General features: G+C 42.7%; 1 protein-coding gene across 2 annotated transcripts; it reads left to right on the forward strand.

The window, feature by feature from the left end:
* Nucleotides 1–1887: 1887 nt before the first annotated feature.
* TMEM154 (transmembrane protein 154) lies at nucleotides 1888–20724 on the forward strand. 2 transcript variants are annotated; one of them, XM_066317717.1, is made up of 6 exons: nucleotides 1895–2237; nucleotides 10464–10772; nucleotides 12474–12501; nucleotides 13673–13758; nucleotides 15202–15262; nucleotides 19049–20724. In XM_066317717.1, the coding sequence occupies exons 1-6, from the start codon at nucleotides 2078–2080 to the stop codon at nucleotides 19062–19064; spliced, it is 660 nt and encodes a 219-aa protein (XP_066173814.1). In that variant the 5' UTR covers nucleotides 1895–2077; the 3' UTR covers nucleotides 19065–20724. The 2 variants fall into 2 exon arrangements, with proteins under 2 accessions (XP_066173815.1, XP_066173814.1); XM_066317718.1 differs by lacking the exon at nucleotides 19049–20724 and having other exon boundaries at nucleotides 1888–2237; nucleotides 13673–13765.
* The last annotated feature ends 1766 nt before the right edge of the window (nucleotides 20725–22490 follow it).

Here is a 22490-nt window from a genome sequence, read left to right on the forward strand (position 1 = left end):
ATGAAAATAATGTTAACTAGTAAGACTTTGCCTACTGTTGACTAAAGTTCAAGGAAAGCTGAGGATAAACAATAGTGACAGCCTGGGATCTGAGACACTGCTCCTGAAAACAGACAGGCTTTGCCTTTGCTGGCCACCAGCCCATTATCAGTTTTCCTATTGCCAGACTAGACAAAATCACCTCTGAGCACAGATGGGTAGTCTCAGTTTCTGGAGGTCCATCATTCAAACAGTCTATGTCAATTAGACACTGTTACTAATCCTTGGAGTTTCTGTCATTTTTTTAACAGAAAAATCTTGAAAGTATTGGCAAGTCTCGCCTCTGACACTTCTGTCTGCTAAGTGTTATTGTGTATGACTATGACATCATATTAAAGAGTATCTCCTAGAAATATTTGATTAGTTGGTAGTGTACTGATTTCAAAACTCAGAGCTCCTCTTTATTTGCTCGTAGGTGCAAATGCAGCAACTTTGCTTTTCCACCCCACCATTTTAGGAAGTTCATAAACATACATTGCCAATACTAAGCAACCAGTTCAGTTTTTTAGTTAACTATATCATTCAAGAGGCTTAAATCTATCAACAAGCTGGTCATTAAATGAATCACTGACCTATTTCTTAGCTACTCAAGCTAAACAACCTATAACTGATGACCTATAAAAGCATCAGTGGGTTAAGAAAAACTATTAGCTGGAGAGGCAGAGCAGCAATTGATCACCTCCCACCAACCTCAACAGAAAGATTCACCAGCTTCAACAAATTCCAGAACTCAACAAATTCTGACCAGAAATCAGATTTTGACAGACTCATGTCTAAGGGAAGTACTATGAAGCTCCTACACAGTCACCATTCAACACTCCTTCCTTAGATTACTACCAGAAAATTTTATGCATGTACTTAAAATGGCTCTAACCTGGGTTGCTCCAGACTAAAATCTGGAGTGCAGATTCTCCTCAACTCAGAGGTATTAATTTTGGAGCTAGCACTTTTTTCTACAGTCGAATAACCCAAATCTGTGGTCCAACCACCCTCCCTGCTTTGGTACATGTATGGTTCAGATCCAGATCCAAATCCTGAGCCCTGGCTAGGCCCACACACCCTAGGCAAGAAGACTGAAAATGTTTGGTTTAATTTTTAAGTTCTCCATTGCTCTTACTCACAGAGCACCACCCAACAGGAAATGTGTGGAAGCCTTTGGCTAGCTCTTACATGTTTCTGAGTGTGTGGGCAGATGGGGTGGTGGGAACAGAGGACAGGGCAGCGTTTAGCGGGGGGTGACAGCCCAGGTCTGCACACCCAGACAGAGACAGCCAAGGGGGAGTGAAAACAAAGAGGAATCAGGAAGGGAGGCAGGATTACTTTCCCCTTGCCACTCAATCAACTGTGGCACTGTGGCCCCCATGCCAGGCCCTGCATCCTGGTGGGGATTGAAACCCTCTGTCCCCTATCACCTGCAGCCATGACCACATCTGTGTCTCAGCACTTTCTCTGTAAGCCACCTGCTCATAACAAAAAAGGATGTGGTTTTCTGCTTTTGTCTCTTCCCCTGCACAAACCAGCCGAGAATACTCAGTTACAGGCTCCTAAGAGAGCCAGCCATTCACCCCATTTGCTGAAGACAGCCCACTTGGGGGTTGCCTTTCGAGACTGTAAATGCATGCAGTCTCCTCCCTGGATGTGGGGAGAACTACAGCTTGAAAACCAAGGCAGACGGGGAGGCACTATTGAAATTTTCTTGCTTAACCGCCCTGAAAAATGACGTAAAACCTTCCTGCTAACATACATGTATGAAGTTTTGCGTCAGGTTTGTATTTGTATGATCTGTGGCACTGCACGTAGATGAAGACAGAAGGTAGTAAAGTCAGGAGTGAAGGGAAAGGAAGAGAGTGGGCGTTCTCACCTACAGCATAAAGGTGCTTCAGCCAAGTGCATGCCTGAAGAGCAACTTCTGCTTTTTTTTTTTTTTTTTCTTCTTCTTTCTTTTGCAATCATTGCTCGCTTGACAGGCCCAGACGGAATTACATCACTTCCTAAAACCCATCAAAGAGAGTCCATCTCCTGAAGAAATGCAGCTCAGATGCTCCCCGGCAGGAAGCAGGAAACGTGGATGTTCGGGTGCAGCAGGGAGGCAGCCGGAGCGCCCCTCAGGTGGGAGCGCTGCCGGGGCAGCATGCGGAGCCGCGGGCTCTGTGCCCTGCTCTGTGCCCTGGCGCTGGCCGCAGGATCTGCCGGCACTGGTGAGTAAGAAAGCGCCTTTCCCTGCCGAGGTGGGACCGCGTGTCTTGCCTGCAGCCATCGGACCAAGCTGGAGGGCAACACCCTCCAAACTGAGCACTGACAGGAGATCTGTGGGGACTTGCTCTCTGCTGCTTTTTTGCTGGTTTACCCTCTCTGTTTTCAGTTGCCTTTTTTTTTTTTTTTTTTTTTTTTCCCCTGAGTTTTGACTTTTTTTTCCCTTAGATCTATCCCTGAACAGCAGCAAGCAAATCCTACCATTCCTACATTTCCAAAATTGCAGGTGTGTAGAGAACCGGAGTTTCCATGTTGACCCATCAGGCATTTTGCTCCTAATTTTAGTTATTTTCTGAACTTTTTAAACCCCATACCATCAGTGTTAAATAGCAAAGTTAAAGGCAAAGCACTGCTTCCATTCAAAAGGTGACTGCTGATTTCCGCAGTCCCGGCGCACTGAAACTGGTTTAACAAAGGAACAGCCGGTTCCGGAGACAAATATTTTGAACTCTCAGCTGCAGAACAAAGTGGCCGGCACCATGGGCATATGTTCTGAGCCTCTGAAGAGAAGAACCATGAGTGGAAAAGCAGCTTGTGACAAAATGCTGAGGCACTGGGGTGTTGTTGCAGAGACTCTTGCCTGTTTGCAGGGGTCATGGGTTCCACTGGCGTTTTGGCAGCCAGTGACTGAACATGACAGGCAGCTCTTGTAGTGAAACCTTGCTAAGGTAGTGCTCGTAAGCCTTTCCATGTCAAACAAATCCCTGCCAAAGCGCCTTGGTATGGAAGAGTTTGCTGCCTCTGTGCTGCTTTAGTGAGTGGGAGCTCTAGAGAAAGCAGGGAAAGAAGATGGTCACTTTCAGATATCACCGGACTTCCCTTCATGTCCTGAAATGCACCGCTGGAATAGATGTTTTGGTGGGTGTGCTTTTTCTCTGAAAAACAGAACTTTCCATAAGCAGGGTGTAGAGCTGGGCTGCAGGCCCCCAGCATGCTGCTGAGCTGCTTGTGCTTAAGAGACTCGCTTAACTGTACGAGCGAGCTAAGTGAGGTATAAAATGGTTTGGGTTTGGCTGTGTTACTACAGCCCTGCTGCACTGCAGACACGTTAAGAAAATATGCTGCAAGCACTGAGTGTAGCTCAGAATCGAAGCAGTCAGAGGAACAAAAATCCTGCCGCGGGCAGAGCTAAACAGAGGTCCCAGGGAAATGGAGAAGTACTATGAAGGCAATGAAGGCAATGCAGAGTGATCAGGCTCCTGCTTCTCTAGCTCGTGTGCAGGGTACTGAGAGGTACTATTTCATCACCACGTCACCATGAGGGGGGACGCCTTAGCCCAGGGCCCCTCAGCTCATGACTGGGTGCCCCCCCTGCCCTTCTCTGCAATGGGCATCAGGGGCTGCAGGAAGTGCCAGGCATATGTCATACACCAGGTATGTGACACTCCCCACACTCCCCACTTCCTTCCACCTTTCAATTCTGGTTGATTTCGGAATGGTTCCTCTTTGGGAGTGAGTCAGTCTCACCAGAGCCCTCCCCCAAGCCCTGTCAGCTCTGACTCTATGGAGCCAATCCACAGTCATAGGGGAAGGGGAGGACAGCACCCACTTTTTCTCCTCACACAAAGGCAGTTTTTCCTTATGCAACCATCCCCAAAATGTACTTGGGGACTTATTCTGACTTCGAGGGTGGGACGGGGAGGTTGAGAACTTGAGCCTTGAGGGGGAAATTAAACTGGCGGGGAAAAGGTTTAGGGCTTATGTACCCCACAGGCATGGGTGGGTCAGGAACTCCTCTGCTGAGAGCAGCCTCCCAGGGACACCCTTTGCTCTCACCCGTCCTCGCTCACAGATCAACAGGGCAGGACCTTTAAGGGAGCTTTTTGACCTTTTGTCAGACACAGTCTTCACCTTTTAAGTTGTCTACTGTCTAGAGACCATTTACAAAATAGGCAGAGTATGAGTAAATCTTGCAGCACAGACAGATTCAAGTCTTTGTAAGTCCTGTTCCCATACCATGCCAGAACTTTGTAAAAGCCTAGCCTTGCCATTTGGATTATGATTTGTGGATGGTTTTCTCCCTGCAATGCTACAATCACTCTAATCCAGTAGCTCTAAGAGCATTCCTGAAGTCTCACCTCTGAGTGCTTGCCTTCTCCCAGCTCCATGCTGAGAGGACGCTGCACCAGTTTACTTCCCCTTGCTTTAATGCAGTCAGGAAGCCTACAGGTAACAGTGTAGGGCATCATGTCTACTGTAGGGGATGGTACTGTACTGCTCAGCCTTGCAGCAGCCCCGAAGACCTACCTAGGTGTGTGTGCTGACCCTAGTAACAAGCATTAAGACCCTTACTATAGGCCATAGGAACATGCTCTGACCCTTGAGTCATTTCCCAGGCTAGGCCATCTCCTACTGTGTTCGGTAGGAAATTGCAGCATAAGTGGTCTGACGTGGGGAGCAATAAAAAATGTGAGGGAGAGGAACACTAAAACGTGTAAGATCACCAAGTGGAAGAGCTGGGGTGGTTGCAGGTAGTGCTTTATTTTTTCTGTGGCTCTGTGCTATTGTTTTGAATTGTCATTCAAAGAAACACTGCTACCAAAGACCCAGATATTCAGCAGCTTGTACCACGAGTACAGGCAGTGACTCTCCTTGGCAGAGAAGTGTCTTAGGCTGCCTTCTCTGCAAAACCAAGGTCTCTAAGGGAGCAATAGCTTTGACCTGTTCCCCCTCCAGTAATGAACTGAAAATGGGTTTGAACCTGTTACAAACACCTGTTAAAATTTTCTAGCATAGCAACAATGTCAGAAATGAGGATTTGCTACATTTTCTCTTTCCAAAGTGCGGTGCCCTAAAAAACGGATGAAAAATTCTACTGAACACAGCAACTTCTCCCTACGTATTTACTACCATTCCTCCATTTTAGCCACATACACATTCACTGTTTTATTCAGCTGCTTCAGAGACATATCAGAAAATCTCTCATTTACATCAGCTGTATACTAATTTTCAGTCAGTGACACCAGTCTCTTTTCCCTCAAGAGATTTTATGATAGCTAGAAAGCCTCTGGAGCTTTTGAATCTTTAATTTCAGGGTCCTTGAGAGCAAGGAGAGCTGAGAGATTTGCATCACAGTGAGGTCGCACGGGTATCTCAGATGCAGAGCCAGAAGGCCATCAGATTAAGTAGAAGCAACTAAATGCATAAATTGGTTTGGAAAGCCTTTAGTACTGGGGGTGAGCAATGAGACTACAGGTTCACAGTTTGACTCTAAGATGTGTGACTGAATTTGCAACACCGCCTGTTAATGCAGCATTTCAGCTGGATAGAAATACCGTGAGGAAAAGCAGTTTCCATCTTGTATAAATGAGCTTAAACAGTTGTTTCCTCTTTCAGGTTATACCTAGATAACGCTTTCTAAGCACCTCCTTTTAATAGGATCTTGTCTACAGATTAGCCACCCTGAAATGCTTGTGCTCCCTCATCAGAAGAGTGTATGCTCCCAACAGCTAGCCTGCAGGCTTTTAAGGATTCCTCTTCTAGCCAGACTGACAGGCAAGACCTGCCACAACAGGCAGCCGGGCAAGCCCTGGCCACAGCAAGGAACAGCTCTTCTTGCAGCAACCTGAAATGTGGAGAGAGGAACAGTGCAGAGATGAGCCAAGCAGTACATGAGAGATCATACAGACCATGTGGAGTGGTATGACTACACCACCAACAGAATGTGTGTATGGAGCAGAGTGATATAGGATATGGTAACTTTATTCCAGCTTTATAGCCTTTTCTTGTTTTGTCACCTTCTTGCGTGCCTTCCTTTCACTGCATTTTTATAGCTTATGGGAAAGTTTGGAGAAATAAAAATTGTCCTTTCAAACTAGTAAGCCTGGCTATCCCACTGACGTAGCTCCTTCTTTTTCTCTATCTCATTGCTTTTTCTTCTGTCAGTAGGCACTATAGTGTGATTTGAAAAATTCCCTTGAGAGAGCCCAGTCCTTGAGTCTGATGGCAAGGCAGGAGAGAGCGATGGTTCTACAATAAAACTGAATGTGCTGACTGCCAGCTATTTTCCTTTGCTATTTTCCTTTGCCTTGCATCCAAGTGAATTCAGAAACCTGTTTGCCTGCTTACTTCATCAGGAAGCCCATATCACCACCACTGAGTGCTGCAGCACAAACCTGAGGTAGAAATGCTGCAACAAAAGAAATGCAGTTTGTTTGATTGAGACATAATTTTTTCGACTCCAATCTGTAAAACTGCTTAGTATATTCAACTACCTCTGTCTCCCATGAAAAGCCAGTTTGGGAGCACCTGCAAACTCAAGTAAAATCTATCAGTGATCCAAGCATATTTTTAAAGTAAAAAATGTTGAGTAGTACCTTATACCATGGTATCTGCATACAGGGACATAGATTTTTCATAATTTGTAAGAACCATTAATAGAACCTTTTATGAGATGCTGGTAGTGCTTGCTCAAGTATTTTGGTCCCTTGAGTTCCAGATTCTCTAATACCTCAATTGTGGAACCCTAAGAACTTCCTGACTTCCAGCTCCAACTACTTAGCTTCCAATTCCAGCTGTGCCCACCTTCCCATCAGGGTGGGATGCAGCTGCATGCCAGCCCCTCTCCCTTCTCCTCTTGAAAGCTTGGAAAGTGGCAATACAGGCTGGGCTGAAGCTGTGGTGTGTTCCCATCCACTTCCCCTGACACAGGAAGAAGTCACCAGCATTCATGCCCTGGATGGTTCAGACAAAGGTGAAGCCCATGTGGTTGTTGTATGAGCATTTGCTCCTTGGACAAGATGTGCAGAGGGATGAGTATGGATGTTGGAATGTAGCCCACAGCATGAGGCTGAGCTCAACCAGAGAAAGGGCACAGGCTTTGCAAAGTCAAGGAGATATCTATATGGTCATATGTGACTCGCTCTTTGTTACACTCCACTAGCCTTGATTTTCCATCCTGAATGTCATGCTGTATTGTTGTAAGATTCCCATTTGCAGGGAGCTAGTAGATGTCTGCAAGATGAAACCCCAGCACATCTGACAAGACAGTTCATGGTATGAATTATCACTGCAAATCTGGCGTGGAGAAAATGTTTGAACGGCAGTTCAGAAAATCTCCGATTTTCATTTGTTCTTTCACCCTGGTCCTAACCTTGGGTAATGCCCAGCTTCCATTCACCCCACCAAACAGCCACCCAGGCCAGCTGCAACACGGCCCACTTGCTATTTTGAGCACTTTAAATTGAAACACTATGAAAAATAGCAACTATCTTGAGGTCAACCACGTGTGTCTCATGTGGCTTGGGTGGGTGGCTGTGGCAGGCGATACAGCAGCACTGGGAGGCCTGAGCCCGACTCTCCCCGCCGGACTGGAGGCACAAATCCTTCCCTGATACAAGCCACTGGCCCAACCCAGGTGCAGGTTGTGCTTTCCTACTGTGTAAAAAGGGTGATGTGTAGGTGGCCTGAGAGTGAGAGCAACTGCTGGGTGACAGGTGAGGCATCCCTTGAGGCTGAACTCTGTACCTCAAAGGTGATGGAGGAGCTGGATATGTTGAGGCAGCAGGTAAAATGCAGGAAATAAGAGCAATATCCTTGCAAGAACATTGTGCAATTGGCTGCCCTTCTGCTGAAAGATGTATTTAATTCACTCATAGAAAAGATCTCTGTAAGAGGAAATGGTGATCCCAGAGAGATGCTGTTTTGTCGCTGGAATTATGCAAAGTGAAAAAAATATGTGGCAGCAAGGTCACTCCCTGTGATTTGCCATTTTCTTTGCCTAGAGACTAGAAAAGGAAATTCTATTTCACACAGAGACAAATGATTTGAAGCCTGCTTCATAGTTCAAAACCATGCAAAGTGGCAGAGATACTGGAAAAATCTCTCTCGGAAATCTAGCACAATATACTCCACAGCTGAAAGTTTATCACTGCAGTTAATGAGGTGTGACTGTTTGCTTTGCTTTAAAGCCACACCATGCTTTAGACATTTGAAAAATCCATTTTCGCTCTACAAATAAATGAAAAGCAAGGTATTTTCTCCACACCCTTCCCCTATTTTAAGCAACAGGCTTGTCCCTCTCAATATATCAAATGTGGCAGGCAATGGGTTTCAAGGGCAATGACTAGAGGAGGAAAATGAAGCAAGGTCATTGAAGAGGTTCAGTGAGGCTGTGGTGGGCCATCAGCTCTGCCTGTGGCACAGTTCATCACGCCACAGTCTGCAGCACAGACATCTCTCGTGCTGCCTTGCCGCTCTGCACAACAGCAATTGAAATGGAGTGGCTGCAGCCGCTGGGAACTACAAACTACCTTGGAAAAGAGAAGTCAAACAGCCAGACTAGTAAGGGAGAGGAGCTCTCCCTCCTGTCCTCTGCGATAAGAGTAAGGACTGCCAGCAGGTCACAGGAAGGGGTGGACCACACCTAAGGGGGTAGTTACCTGTAAGAGAGGCAGAGATAGTGTTTTGCTCTTGACTGAAATACTAAATACAAAAGAGACAGAGAGACCATTGATACAAAGTGCTTTGTCACAGAAAAGCTATCATTTTCATTGTCCTATTGCGGTGCAGGAGTCTGGTGACCTTCACAGTATTACATTAAGTATTCAAATTCTTTCCTAGTTTTTAGGAAAGGATGAAACAATCAGAAGCCTGTGTGATATGTGCAGCATGAAAATCTAGATAAAACACTGCTGTCACACTCAAATAATTTTATTCATCTGAAATTGTGTTTCCTTGAATACAGTCTCATGAAATACTCATCTCCTCTTTGACACAAATCTGGTGGGAGAGGAGATGCTGCAGAGTGGATTAAGCAAGAGATAGCGCTCTAATCCCAGTTTTTCTCTCCCACTTGGCATCCCTGGGAAGGACAGCATCCCTGTCCTTCTGATTTCTCATTTGTAAAATGGAGATGATAACTGCTCATCTCTCAGGGCCATTATGAAGATTAATGTGTTTACAAAAGCATTAAAATGCTAAGTACTTTTGGTTCCAGTCCTGTGAGATTGGAAATGCCAGCACTGAGGTGCTGAAAACCTTAAGCTCTTGCTAACTCTAGTGGAAACTCTGGCTGCCCAGCACTTTACAAGAATGAGGAGAAACATGTAATTGCAAAAGTCAAGAAATCCCATCCTGCTTTATTGCATAAAATGAGATGTGTACCATGCCAACATTGTATCTGAAAGAGCAGACAGCACAAAACCCCCCAAACATTTCATTTCTTGCCAAGAAAATTATTTTGCTGTTGTAATTTTTCTGAAGATTGATTCTTGCACTTTTGGCTACAACAGGATTTTTGGCATCAGTATAGAATGCAGTTTCAGCCCAGAATTTGCTGTAGTTCTCTAAAGCTTTTAAACTCTGTGACAGTCAATACATAAACAGTGACAGTCTTACCTAAACAGAAAAACCCCATTTGTTTCACTATTACCAACAGGCAATTTTAGCCACTTTTCTTGCAAAATCCATGGTAAATGAAACCAGAACTGAGATCAAAGTTCAAAACCCCCAGTCTTAGCACTTATGAGGAATATCTACTGCTGATGCTCTGCCACACACTCCTTCAGCCAGCCTAGAATCAGTCAGAAGAACAGTTAATTGGACCTGTATGCAGTAAGGTCCCCATGTTACTACCACCTCTTCTAGTCCATGTAGAAGTTGAAGTCAGCAGCTTTTGCATCCTCCAGACTTCATTTCACCAATTCTGTTTTTTCACAGTGAGACAAATTTAACAAATGTGAGAAAGGCACAGAAACAGAGAGATGAGTGAACCAAAGGAATTGGTGAACCAGGCATAATGGTCTCCCAGAAGGCAATACCTGGCTCCTTGGGTAAGGAGAGGGATGCATGTGACAAGAATAAGAAGCAAAACAGGCTGATGTGGTTTACTGAGAAGCAGAATAATTTCACATGTGAGCAAGACCGGATGCCAACCTGCAGGAAAAGAAGTCTGTTTGTGCAAGGCAGCTGTGTGCAGACAGATGACACACGCTGACGTGTCCCAGTAAAAGTCAGCCGAAGAACATGGTCATGACTGCTAAGATTACGGGACAAAGCTGAGATTTAATTTTACATCCGATGCCCACAACTTCCAATCTGTGTGTATGGGGCATCTGTTGGGGTTTTTTAATCCATCAAATGGGAAGTATATACTAAAGCTGTACACTGTGACTCACTGATAATACTAATGAAACCCTTAAAATGTTAAGTTGTCCTCATATATTTGACAGACCCTGGAAATGATGGATCAGGAGATGGATCGATATTACCCACTTTTACAGCAACACATCTTCCTGCTACGACTCCTTCAACTGTGGATGACCATGAACCAGTACTTGTAACTGCAAGCACTGCTGAAACCAGCTTTGAGACACAGAGTTCTCCAAGTACTGAACTGAATGCTGTGAACGGAGAGGACAGTCTAGAAGCAGAAGAACAGTCCATCTTGATATATGTTGTCCCTGTGGCGCTGCTGGTCCTGCTGGTTTTGTTGATCACATTTTTTGTAATGCATCATAAAAGGAAAAAGTCCAAGCAAGGTAAATTTGTCTTCTTGTGCATCAAAAGGCTGTTGCTAGGATATGCTCAACATTAACAGAACATTATTTTGAGGCACATTTAGTATTCCCTTCTCTGACTGTAGTTGCACAATTAACAAGTAAGAGAGAGATCCTCTGCAGCCAGTAGTACCTAGTCACACACCTCTCCTTGGCAGGAGCTACTTCTGCTTCTTGGCGCCTCTTGATCATGCTGCCACACCCATGGGAGTCCTGGCACCAATCTCTGGCTCCTGGAAATGCTGAGAATGCTCAGGAATGTAACTGTGGCTGCAGATGCTTGTTCTGTCTTTATGCTCAACAACTTTAGGCAAGGTGAAATTAATGCTTCTAGTGCCCATAGTGCCCTCAAGGTAAAGTTGCTTGGAGCATCAATGAAATTAGAACAAAAAAAAAATCATTTTAAGGAACAGTTTTAAGGAATCCTGATTCCATAGGGTGGAGGCTGCTATGAAGACATCACAGCAAATGAGCTAGGTCAGACTGTCTGGGTGGTGTAGTAGGGTGAGCAGTGCTTCAGTAAGGTGCCGTGATCTGTTAGCAAAGGAATTGGTAACTTGGGGTGTCAAGCCACAGGAGAACAAACTGAGGCGTCATATTAAAATCACATAAGCTGGTAAGTGGAATTCTGAGATGGTTGTATCAGTATTTCTGCATGGTCAGAGTGCAGCTGTCAGCTCATCAGCCTGCAGACAGTAAAACACATTTAACATAGATTTTAACTCAAGTTTGCAGGGCATTTTTAGGTTGCATTTGCCTGATCACTGTGTTTCCCTCTAACCAACTATGAATTTGCAAACAGGTATCCAGTTGCCTGCCTGTTTCTGGGTGACTGAAATGCAGGTACACTCTTCAGAGGGTTAGGAAGTGTGGTGCCTTTCAGGAGCACAATCCTAGGATCTCATGCCCTGTGCCAGCCAGGGATTTTGAGCATCCTCAAGGCTGGGGCAGATGGCTCTGTGGTTCTAGGGTGGCTCTGTAGTCTGGGAATACGCTGGAACAACTGGGAGGTATTACCCACTGGCAACAATGAATTAAAAATAGGGTGCTTCAAGACAGGTTTTTCAGTGAAGATATTTATCAGGTAAAGATATGTATCAGAATTATGTCTGTGACACCATTTTTCTCCCCCATCTTTTACTTTGTCTTGGAGATTGGATCCCTTTTGACATCTGGCTAGTCCAGCTTCATTTGCCTAACTGAGATCTAATCTGCCATGCAGTCCGACTCCCTGCTTCCCTTCTCCCCGTGAGCAGCTCCAAGAGTTGCCAGGCACAGCTGAATTGCCTGAGAGTAATCTGTAGCAAAATGTCCCAATGCTTCCAATAAACAATTTCTTTGCAGAAGTGGTCCCTTTTCAGGATACCATCTCCCTCAGCACATGTTTTGCTGAAGGAAGTGTGCATCTGCCCTGTCTTGCCCACTGCAACACCAACACTGGGCTTCCCCCAGCATAGCTGAGCTAATAATGAGATGCTTTTAGATTCAAAATAATGGGTTCCTCTGAAAATTGCAAACAGGATAGGATGTTTTGCCTTTCATCTGCAATTTAGTTTTTATGCCTTTTGAAAATGCAACCCGTTTTACTTGACCCTATTCAGGGCATGCATGCAGCCTGGGACCTGTAAATAAAATTGATAAATATCATGCAGAACAATGAACATCAACTTTCTTCTTTTCCAGATGAGCTGGGAAGTGAAAATGTAAAAAGGTAAATTTTATGAGTATCGTTCTTTTAAAAAAATTTCTTTTACTCTAACCTTTGTCTCCCTCACTGCCTCTTTTAATTTATGTGTACACTAAACACTGTTACTTTCTGCCATCAGCTGAACAAGCAATCTCAACAGGTGGATAAAGTGTGACTTCAGTACATGGCTGAAGTGCAAGACTAGAGCAGGAGAACAAGAGTTAGTGGTGACGGAGGCAAGGGCTTCCCCACAGACACCCATAGTCCATAGCCTCCACTGAGCCTGCTCTTAGGCATCCCCTGCTCCATCAGCCACGAGGTACAAGGATACCTGGCTACTGGGATCAGTTCCCAGGCTCATCACAGGCTTTTGCTATTCAGAATAAGCTCTGTGTGTCTTGCTCCCCTGTTTTTCAAGTTTATCTTCTTACTCAGAGGTGAGGCAGAAAGGCTTGCCTGGCTGCCACATAAGCAATGCTTTAGATGCTTGGAAAACAAGACAGAAGCTGTGTGGAGAGCTCTCAGAGTCATAATTTTTATTATTGCGTTTCATTGACCTCCACCTTGCTAATCAATGCTAAAAGTTCACAAATTGGCTCTACGAGATTAAAAAAAAAGGGGTTTTTTTGTTAAAAGAATATTTTCTATCATATGACTGCAGGAATGATAAGCAAAAGGAAGCTACGCAGAGGCATTTAAATAAATGCAGCTCTAATGACCTTTCCTTTGAAGTCACTACAAATCACAGTCACAGCTATGATGAAACTTTAGGCCTTCAGCTTTTAACACTGGAGCAATGGTACTTCTGTCATGTGTTCCAGGAAGGCAGGGACAAACAATCTCAATTTTTTTTAGTTTTCTATTTATGGCAGGGACAGTTTTCAAGAAGCTGCAGTGATCTTGTGCTCTGGCATGTCTCTGGCTGCACAATCTGAGTCCCGCTGTGTGTTATGTCTCAGCTGGCCCTACCTCTGCCCAGGACTGGCATCTCAGTACCGCTCCCTGGCATCTGTTCGTGGCCCCTTGGTTCACACCCACTGGGCTGACATCTTCTCAGATTACTGGGCTAGGATGACTTTCTAGAGCTTATACATGTGCCTGGAATTAGAGGAAAGGCATACAAAATTGCTACATTGCAAGTTATTTGAATTAAGCATTTTGTGTAATGCTTTTTCCCCCTCTCTCTTCTCTCAAGTCCTATTTTTGAAGAAGACACACCCTCTGTTATGGAGATAGAAATGGAAGAGCTTGATAAGTGGATGAACAGCATGAGCAAAAATGGTACACGGTAACCCCCCTACTCCATCCTCCCTCTCTTGCTTGCTGATGTAAATCCCATGCACAGGAAATCAATGGAAGGTGTTTTGTATGCGTATCGCTGCTTTTCCTATAACATTTTTAGTTGTGCTCTTGACTCCCTCCTACTAAAATAACTGAACAAATGTCAGGGGTAGATTTTTTTCAGAGGAGTATTTTAGTTTGTGTGGGAGTTTATTTTTAATATGTGATAGAATCTCATAAATGTTTTCAGTTTCCAGTAGACACTCCTATTAAACACACTTATAGCTGTGAATGTTATTTGTATTTTTTAAAGACACGTTTTAATGTTAGATACTAGTTTCTCTGAAGCATCTAGTCCTTTCAGTCTCCAGTATTTCTACACTTTCATGCTCCACATTGAGGTATTGTAGAAGAAATATGCATTTGCTCATAGTTCAGATCACCATCTATTTAAAATTGCTGCCAGGAACCTATGAATATGCCCTTCCCCTCCCTTGCAAGGCTGTCAGTCCATGGAGCAGTTGGAACGCACGGTAACTACTAGCAGCAGCATTTTCAGCTGCCTTTTCAGTTACTTACAAGTACCTTGCATTTTTCCCCCCATTTTTCTTCCAGGTGAATTCCCCAGGCAAATTCTCTAAGGGGTCTACATTGCCCTTCCAGGGTCTCCTCAAAAAATGCAGATCTTTGGTAAACGATGAGTTAACTAAGGCCTGATTTTGAACCATGAACAGCTTTTCACTGGTTAGGAAATGCTGAAACACTGATATTTTTTTCATTTCTGGTCCCCTGCCTTCTATCCAAATGGCTCATTTGCCTGACCTACTCAGCATGCTTTGTTTTTCAGGACATAAAGCTCTTTGGAGCATTTCTTTGCGTTAGCACAGTGCTCCACATGATGGGGTTTTGACCTTGGTGGTCTGTACGCTCTTGTAGAAAATGTGCTGAGTGGCAGTAGTGAAACAGAGTCATTAAGTGTACTACAGGGAAAAATAAGTGGTGTAAAATACATTTTTAAATTTTGTGGAGAGAAGGGAGCAAATATTTTACATACTTTCATGTGTGTGTGCATTAATGTTCCCTAAACTCCAGGCCCAGATTCCCAGGTGAACTATGAAGCATAGGTGCAACTGTCAGCAGTGGAAAATTAACAAACAACTCTCCCCATGGCAGTGTGTAGGAGACAGTCCTCAAAAGTAGCTCATTTGTATAGGTGTACATAAAGAACTGGAATGTATATAATAAATAAATTGTGGCGACATCTATCAACGGGAAGGAGGTGTAAGATTTATGCTATGGGGAACATGCAGATAAAAGGGTGCAGAAGTGCATCTGCAGATGTATATTCTAGAGTGACTGCATGATACAAGTTGATGCATTTTTTAAATAAATGTAGAACAGCTGCCAAGAGTAACTAGAGTCTTGTTTCTTACCCTTTTCCAGGTGACTGTGAATGTTTGCCTACTGTAAGAGAAGAAGAAAAAGAATCAATTGCCAACCCAAGGTACTTTAATTCATTATATTATTTGAAGAAATATGGTCAATGTCATTCTAAAATAATCTTCTTTTTTTTTTGTATGTAATTATAGAATTATTCTTTGGTCTATTTAAGTTTCAAAAATTTTTATATATAGAAACTTTGACTTCAACTTAAACTAAAGGCTTGACACTCTTATTCCTAAACAGGTCTCTTCCTGTAAACTGCACTGCTAAATAATCTTACAGTTGTAAAGTGGTGCAAGACAGACAACCAGATGGCACAGATGGAGTTTCACTCACTGATCAGACTTTAATCACAGTTTCCCAAGGTGTTAATACAAGCATTCAGCATAGCTTCCTTGGCACTCTTCACCAAAGACACCCAGTTCCCCTCTGCCACCTGGTGCCTATAGGTTCTTGGGAACCACTGCCAGATGTTTTGGCTGGAGCTGTGACCTGACAGACATGGACTTGTCTCACTCCAAGAAAAAAATGAGAATGAGAAACATGAAGGATCTTCCCAGAGCCCCCTTGCAGCACTCCCCCAGAGCTGGCACTAGTTGACAGTCCAAGCAGCGATCCCAGTGGGATGTAAAACTGCAATCCTGATAGCTTGTAAGCTTAAAATCTTTCTAGTTGGTTTCTCAGGATTTTGGCCAGAACTCCCAAACCCCTTGCAATTTTCCCTGATTAAAAATTCTGGGTTTTGTATCCAGCTGGAAATAAGAGGCTGTACATTGCCTTTGCCTGCACCGTTGTACTGCAGCTGCATTTTGAGGAGTGGGCAAAGCAGCTTCTCTGTGCCAGGTTATGATAACAAATGAGCCACCCTGTGTGCCAAGAAATCCCTGGTGCAGGGAAGCAATGATGCAATCAGGGAAGGCCAGAGGCAGGGAGAGGACCTAGATCTTCTGCTGCCCATGGCATCAGATAATTCTGCTGAACATGCCTCTGGCAGAATTGCACCTCTCCATGTAGACTGTCATAATGCTCCAATCCTTTTTTCAGAATTTCCTTGCCCAGGAGTGAAATAGGGATGTTAAATCACCACTGCTGCTGAGTTTGCAGCTCAGTTGCTCCAAAGCTGCAGTTTCAGAGGAACTTTTGGATGGGGCTTGTCTACCACACCCACTTGCATATAAAAGGGGTTTTTTTACACCTATTGCAAGTGAAATAATTGTTGTTATTTTAGTTCAGTTTTATTGGGGAAAAAAAAAAAGAAAGGCTTAGATCCTAGGTTCCAGATGCAAGCAAGCGCATTAATTTTACCCTTAGCAACTGGAAAAGATCCCGGATTTGTTAGGCATCTGGGTCCTCCCTTCCTGCTGCTGAATGATAACTCAGAGGAGAGAAAATTGTTAAGGAGAGGCAGCTGCACAGCAGTTTTCTAAAAGCAGATTTGCTGAGCATACCACTGACTATAGCTGTGAGTATAGGACAGAGGCTGCTTCAGCCATAGGCTAACATGGGCAGAACTCATACTGTGAAAGGCTTTTTAGGCACAACACCATCCTTAGCATCAAGTTTATTTTCCAAATTTTTAACAATTCATTTTAAGGAAAAAAAAATAATAATGGCCTACCAGCTTTAGCTGACATTTTACCATCCTTGCTAAAGGAGTGTCTTTGTACTGAATTTGCATTAACCTCATTAGAAGAAGAGGGTTCTGCTCCTGGCTATCAAAAAGCATCTTTGGGCTACACCCTACCTCAAGCTCCCCACCTGTAAAACAGTTATTTTAGAACACTATAGTGAGGCTTAAGCCTTGATACAAAAAAGCAACCCTGTTCAGATAAATATCCTTCAGTCAGAGTAAAGGCACATACATAATCTAAACAAATTTTCTTATGAATGGTATCTTAGCATCAGACTAGATTGGAGAAATTTATGCCCCTGAATTCTAGAAAGGCAAACAAGTGCAAATATAAAAATAGGAGATTTGTCTCTAAAACATTCAGAGCTGCTCAGACAAGGGATATTAGTTGAATACAAAGTGCAAGAATACTAGATTCAATTTAAGATTCTGAAAGACTGCTTTGTTTGGGCAAAATTAGGGTAGTTTATTTTTTAGGTTTTATTGATATTTCAGTATGGGAAACATCCCAAGGCTACACTGAATAGAGATGGTGTTTTCTTGCTTCACAGAGATGCTGAGGGGGAGTTCATCAAGACTCAAATGTCTTGAACTATGAATGATTTTGATATAATTTTGAAAACATATGAGACAAAACATTTCAATAATGACACTTTGACATTTTCAGAATGAAGGTTGTTCCAAAACTACTCTTCAGAGTAAGTGAATTTTTAATATAAAAATTTTTGAAAGTTTGAAGAATAGAACTGTGTGGTGGTAAAATATTTCTATGCTGAGTGTTTCCCTTACCCCAAGGCTACTTCTTCAAATTTCATTTCACATGAAATTTTGAAATATGCTTCATTTCAATGTGAAAAGATATTTGAAGTGGTGGGATTTCTGGGTAAACAAAAAAATTGCTTCCTGTTTATTTGCAATTGAACCTTATCAGTCCAAGATCTGTTGCTCTTTCCAACCAAATTCTTAGATTAATAAATAAGGTCAGAAAGAGAATTACATATAGATAAGTAGATGTTTCCAGCAGCTCTTTTGAGCTGGGAAAGTGAAAGACTAAGAAATAAAAGGAAACAAAGCTATTATTATGGCAAAATTTGTACTCATGAGCATCAAGGCTGCACATTTGTGCACAGGAAGCAAGATACAACAGCCTGGGATCCCTGATAGGTGGAAGTCACCTACCCTGGCCTTCTAGGCTAAGTTACAAACATATGTATATACACATTTTCAAAATTTACATACACTTTTCAATGCATATATATTTGAATTAAAACCTCTTGCCTTTGAAACCTACTGCTAGAATCCTGATTGTGCCTGAGCACAGAATTGCAACCCCGACCCCCCCTCCAGCTGCCCTGGGCCAGGGCTCCCATTCTGTGCATGCAGGAGGGAGCAGGCAGCGTGTGCAGGAGCAGCAGGCAAGGGCTGATGATCTGTGGAACACAAGGGGGTAGAGACCAGTCTCTGCTCCAGGGACCTTTACTGTCCCAGAAATATAAGTGCAGTCTGTCCCCTTCACAGCATGGGTCGTTGTAGGGCGTGGAGTACAAGCCCTCTGTGTGCCCTCACCTGAAAGGTTTGGTTTGTCTTGGGTGCTGCTGGGCACCCTCCTAGTCTTTCTGTCTGAGAAAGGATGGATGAATGACTCCTTCTTATGGACAAATGTTTTGGGTGGATGGTAAGTCAGTACAGAAAGAAGTACTGTGAACGTGCCTCAATTTGGCAAGAGACTTACGTAAAAAAGTAAAATACTAAGATTATGAGTGGCCCTTTTAGCTTCAGATCTGGTTTTAAACCCTGCTGTTATTCCTGCTGAATTCTAATCAGCCAATATAAGATGTCACATTTTTTAATATTGGCATGAGACAAACACTATTTAGAGAGTGCTGGGGAGCAAGCCACTTGGGCAGAAACCAGTGGGACAAAGAGAAAATGCATCTGTTACGAGGTCAGATGTAAACCAAAAATTCCAAAGTTTTCCTCAGCTGTGCAAAGAGAGCTGTGAGCAGGAGAAAGGCTGTGCTGGGAAGCCATGAACCATCAGACAGGAATCAGAGCAGCCCTCACTGCCAGCATCAGTTCATCCATTGCATAAGTGACAGATTTATTTTCTGGTAACACCTTCTCATGAACTCTAGAGATACTCTTGCATGTTATTTCCTGCTGAGACAATGACCCAACAGCGTGACTCTGGTGTTTTTTTCTTTTCCACATGAACAGTGATGGTGAATCATGAAGTCCTCAGGACAGCAAAGAACTGGCTAAAGGGATGCAGCACACAAGCTCATCATCTCCCAGATATTGGAAGAACTGGATTTAAATATAATTCATCTCAAAAGGCCAAAGAAGCAAATGCTTCTGTTGTGTCCTGCTTTATACGGTCTTCAGAAAGGAAGCATCACCAAGGGAAAAGAAGAAAAGAAAAAGGAGGAAAAAAAAGAAAAGAAAAAAAGAAAAGCACTGTAGCAAGATTAAGGACTGATTTAAATTCTTTTTGCAATGAGATTCACCAAATCAAGGCTAACCTATTTTTCACTCCTGCTAAAAATTCTCAGAGTAGTCCATGTTTCTATCTACTTCTGCAGCTGTGTATTGTGCAGCACTTAAAACCAATTCTGTTCCAGGTTTGGTGCATTTCTTTGTTTCGGTTTGGTTTTGAGGGTGTTTGTTTCAGTGTCCATAATTCTGGACTGCCCTGGTTTGGTGGATATGAAGCTCATGCCTATGCAATGTTTATTTCTCAATTTGCTTTTTCAGAACAGTGCACTGATTTGCACAGGACTGCTGTTGGGGAGGTAGCAAGCTAGGACTGACAGACCAGTTCTGAGGACAGACAGCAGCTGAAAAGCCTCTCAAAGGAATAGCCACAAGAGACTGCAGCCCAGCAAGGGCACAGACTCTGTAGAGTGTTTTTTGGTTTTCAGATTAAAGGCACTGTAGAAATGAAAAGTATTATTTTGAGACTGCCTTTCAGTTTGTTATCTCCACACGAGTGCCCTGGGCCAGCTCTCCCTACGTAACTCTTCTCCCTGCTCTCTAACCACCTACTTCAGGAATATTCAACTTAAAAATGTTTATTTTTTTAAAAAAAGAGTGAGGTTTAAAAATTGAACAACTCACATTAAATACAGATTTAGATAAGTATTTTTTATGCATAACTACTTGGTCAAGGTTTTCAGATGCAGGAAGTTTCCTGTTGCTTCTGTTTTTAAACACTGAGCCTGCAATATCTGAAATACATGGACTTCCAAGTGTGCCCAGTCACCTTTAGATAAAATGGAAAAAAAATCAGACTCTTGGGATACCTCAAGGTGAGGATATGAATGTTTTAACTGTGTCTATTGATTTTAGATACCATGTCTCTTAGGGACGTAGCTTAAATATGTAACACACATAAAAGTGGATCCTTGTCTAGGCAAAGCTTCTCTTGCTTTATTTAAAATAGCAGATTCATATCCTACCATATCTTATGTCCTACCTATCCTCATATTCTATTTAAGTATATAATGCCTTCCCACTCAATAATACATGTTTAATATGATCAGTTTTGTTTTGCCTGCGAATAATTCACTAATAAGTTACCATGCATAACTTAATTAAGGAGAGAAAACAAATGCCTCAAGCCTCTGTGATGGCATCTAAGTATCACTAACAGCTGACAAATAGAGAGGATGTTTCAGCTTTGTAAATAATTAAAGACATGTAAAAATAAAGAAGGAAAAAATGTTTAGAGCTAACTGTTTTCAGTTATTACTGAATTTGACTCGATTAGTAATTTCCTCAAATAATGAATATTTCTTCACTGTTCCAAAACAATTTATTGCAAATACTGGATTTAGTAAATGAGTGAGGTAAATAAATTTTCCCTGTTTGGATGATTTTAAACTTTAAAGAAATGTTTTAAGTTCATATTTCACTATTTTTTTTTAAACATTTCCACTATTTCTTCACAGTAAACCCATCATGCAGAACATTGGTTTAAAAGAATGCAGTCAAAAGGGGAAGCAAAAGTGAAAGACTGAAATATAGAAAATTTTAAAATATTAAAGTAGATATTTTCCAGTAGCAGTTTTGTTAGCTACTTCTTTCCAACAGACAAAGATGTTTTGCTCAGGTTTCCCACAATTTGCAAAGCAGTAACCTGAAGATGCCTAAAACAGAGAGACTGAGGTATTTTTTTAATGGTACAAGATAAAAGGCTGTATTTTAATACCATTACCAGCTGTGTGGTTGGAGGGCAGTCAGTGGGACCCAGCAGCTCACAGCAGCAGTGTGCAGCAGTGACTCTCACCACACCATGCTCCAGTCCACACAGCTCTGTGTCCAGCAGCTGCTGCCTTCTCCCTGGAGAGAGCTGAAGCACAGCTGGACGTGAAGAATAGGAGGAGTCCTTGCCTTTCATATTTTATTTATTTTTGCTTTTGAAAATTAACCAACTCCCAAAGGTGACATTGTATGGCTTAACTCAGTTCTGGCACACTGATGATCCATCACCTGTCCAAACCACACACTGACAATAGTGCAATGCATTAACTCAGTTTGCTATGGCATTTGAAAAGAGCCTGTGCTGTGTGTGTAGATGATTTGGGGCTAATGTTAATTCTAGATGGTCCTTCTGCCAGATAAAAGGCTGCACAGCTCCAAATAAGTTTCCCAGAGATTAAGTTTTACTTACATATTTTATTCTTCAAGTTTACCTTTGAGAGAATGTGCTTTCTGGAACCTTATGCCATTAAGCATTAATTCTTATTCCAGTCTTCATGACTGATCAATCTCTTTATAAAGCTTTAAAATCAATTTTATCCAGAACTAATGTCTAGGTTAGAGGTTTATAATTATTCATGTCACTTACCCTCTCTAAATTCTGGCATGCTAGAGAATTTGCTTGCCTTTTCAGGAACTTTTCTCAGCATTTAAAAATACAAAACAATGCTTTGAGCACTTTCTTGGCCAATTCTGAAAAAAAAATTCTCTATCTGCTGATTTTTAAAAGTTTAAATTTAATATATGCTGCGTTATTATTAAAATGTACCATTCCATCAAATCTCACCTGTCATCAGGTCCTGTCCTTCTTGTGTGAAACAGACCAAGGGCCAACTAATTTGCATTTCAGTATAGTTACGGATATTTCTAATAGATTCCCTCAGTACTAGACAAATACAATTTTTAGTACTTCTCTTTTCCCTGAACATTTACACATTGCTATTCTTCCCCTAGCCCTAAACCATGGAGGGGATCACTCATTAATCTGATTCCTCAGCCCAGCACTGCCCTGCTCCATTTCACCCCACTGGTCTTTCTCTTTGATCATAACTTTCACACTGAGGTCTGCATTTGCCCAGGCCCAACACCTGCTCACTCGCTCACTGCCAAGCCTTTCTGTGGACACCAGTTCAGGGGTGCAGCCCCACCATGGATGCTGCTTTGGCCCTGCTCCTCCCTCACACCATTTGTACTTCCCTATTCCACTCCTTGTTCTCCTGTTTGTTCTTCTCATCAGTTCCTGGTCATGTCCTCTTGCACACTTTTGCCTCAGTATTTTAATTTTGGGGGTGGATTGAATTAGAGGGGATTTTGAGCATTTCATGCCTCCATTAATACAGCCAAAACATTATAATATTCCAGTTCATGAGTATCAACTGTACACCTTCTCTTGATTACC

Source organism: Sylvia atricapilla, chromosome 4 (assembly GCF_009819655.1).
Source record: "Sylvia atricapilla isolate bSylAtr1 chromosome 4, bSylAtr1.pri, whole genome shotgun sequence".
Lineage (NCBI taxonomy): Eukaryota > Metazoa > Chordata > Aves > Passeriformes > Sylviidae > Sylvia > Sylvia atricapilla.

Coding starts and splice junctions, on each gene's coding strand:
- TMEM154 (XM_066317717.1), top strand. CDS start 2,078: ATGCTCCCCGGCAGGAAGCAGGAAACGTGGATGTTCGGGTGCAGCAGG. Junction 10,773..12,473: donor AAGGAAAAAGTCCAAGCAAG/GTAAATTTGTCT, acceptor CTTCTTTTCCAG/ATGAGCTGGGAAGTGAAAAT. Junction 13,759..15,201: donor GAACAGCATGAGCAAAAATG/GTACACGGTAAC, acceptor ACCCTTTTCCAG/GTGACTGTGAATGTTTGCCT.